General features: G+C 36.2%; 1 protein-coding gene across 1 annotated transcript in view; it reads right to left on the bottom strand.

The window, feature by feature from the left end:
• The window catches only part of fam234b (family with sequence similarity 234 member B), an 8,668-nt gene extending 8,403 nt beyond the window's left edge, over positions 1-265 (bottom strand). The window contains exon 1 of the mRNA XM_034894404.1: positions 218-265. Coding sequence (XP_034750295.1) covers positions 218-265 — 48 coding nt within the window. The remainder of the gene's footprint in view (positions 1-217) is intronic.
• Between the last annotated feature and the right edge of the window lie 1,863 nt (positions 266-2,128).

The following is a 2,128-nucleotide window of genomic DNA, read 5'->3' as shown; positions in this document are numbered from 1 at the left end:
TAAAATATAAGAATGTAAGAACAAATATTTAAGTATATACAAGATCGGAAAAACAAAATGTGCAACTGTTTAAATATATGTATGCTAAAAAAAATAGTCAATAGTAGCCTACTAACTACGCCCTTTAATGCAGGGTCACACTGACTAAAAGATAAAGTAAGTTAAAGGAATGTTGTTGGCATGTGGGTTAAACCAGCTGCAGGCTACGTTCAGTTACCGTGTACGTAAATAGCTCCCACGCACAGCGGATGGATTCCAGCGACATCACTAGATCTCGCGGTTCTGTGTTAACAAACTATCTCGCGCGTCAATAAGGCAATTATCTTGGTCCGTGGTTATGAAATATATTTCCTATGTAAATCCAGTCTATATAGATCAAAATATACAAATAGCTTTGTACTAATGTGTGGTATTGTCATAGACCGAAGGGGTACAAGGCATAATATCTAAGGAACTCCAAATCCCAGGATGCATTGGTGCAGGCGCAGATCCAACCTGCTGGGTCGAGTCCCCCTGGAGCTCTTCATCACCGCTGCCTCACACGTTGCCGTCTGTCGGAACCGTTGGAGGAGAAATGGCTGCAGCTCTGTCCCGTGCCCTCAAATTACCCGGTAAGATGCGGGACATGTGTCTCAACCCGACAGACAAACACACGCAACAGACTTTAGGAGATCATTTACAGCCCGTGTTATCAGTCAGGACTACATGGTCCGTCCGCGGTCCTGCTACTCAGCTCTAACGGTAGACGTGCAATTTATTCATTTGATGCGCTGCTCCGTCGCACACATTTTTAGTAGTACATGTTCAGATTTACGTTGATCGACATGTTTTCTAAAGGATGTAAGGTTCATTTAAAAATGTCTGTGTTCATAGAGCAGCATGTTGACATCCTTCTGTCAAAGCGTCTCTGCAGCACATTAGCTAGCTGCTAGCTAATGTGCTGCAGAGCAAACAGTCAAAGCATAATGAGAAATATTACCACTGACGTCAGGCACAAATATTGTAGCTACTGTGCATATTTACCAACGTTTCCTATGTAACAACTAAGGATTTGCATCAATACTTGTACTATTGTACTAGTTGTGTTAAATCATTGTGTTTTTAAAATGTTTTTTTTGATATACTTTTAGAGGTTTCCAATTATGAGCAGGCTACAGTAATAATTTATGATTTTTTAAACATCAAAATCAGAATCAGCTTTATTTGACAGGTATGAGGACACATACGAGCAATTTTGTTTTGGATCGTATTGCTCACAATGTTCTTACTCATACAAAACAAAAAATGCATACACACTAATATTAACAGACTAATATATACACACACTAATATAAACAGACGGATATACACACACACTAATATATACACACTAATATATACACACACTAATATATACACTTTAGACAGAAACAATATAGACAGGTTGAGACAAGAGTTCAATGAAAAGTGCAAAGTCTGCGGGAGTAAATTATAATTATGATAGTTATAATTGTTTTTGTTTTTTGTTTTTTTTTATTAATTTTTTATTTGGAAAGGCAAAATTACAATTAGATAGTTATAATTGTTTTAATTATGGAACATAGGGCAAAGGGGGCTGGAATAAATATGTTATTATATAAGTATTATATTACAATATGATTAGTATAAACAGCTCTGATATAGAGATTGAGAATGATGAATAAATAATAAGTGGAACCAGTAAACAGACTGATTAGAGACAGTGTTGCTGGGCTACTGCACAGGAATTGAATAATAACTGTAATAGTAGTAGTAGTATATGTAGTAGATATGGTACAGATGAGGTAATAGAAACATAAACTTTATTCTCATTACTGCCCTCTTTAAAAAGGTACACGTTAATCTACAGAATATAAAACATGTTGCCATGTGTTTTGTTTTATGTGCCAAAACATTTTTTTTAAATACTCTGTTTTTAATTGTGTTAATTACATGGAATTCTTACAACAAATTCCATGTTAATTACATGGAATTCTTGCTTTAATTATCACCTACAGAGGAAAAACAACCATTAGGAGCCAGACTAAACCAAGGATATACACTCACCGGCCACTTTATTAGGTACCCCATGCTAGTAACGGGTTGGACCCCCTTTTGCCTTCAGAACTGC

Source organism: Etheostoma cragini, chromosome 15, assembly GCF_013103735.1.
Source record: "Etheostoma cragini isolate CJK2018 chromosome 15, CSU_Ecrag_1.0, whole genome shotgun sequence".
In the NCBI taxonomy this organism is placed as follows: domain Eukaryota; kingdom Metazoa; phylum Chordata; class Actinopteri; order Perciformes; family Percidae; genus Etheostoma; species Etheostoma cragini.
Note: the sequence above shows the minus strand (reverse complement) of the source record. Positions and strands in the feature narration are given on the sequence as shown.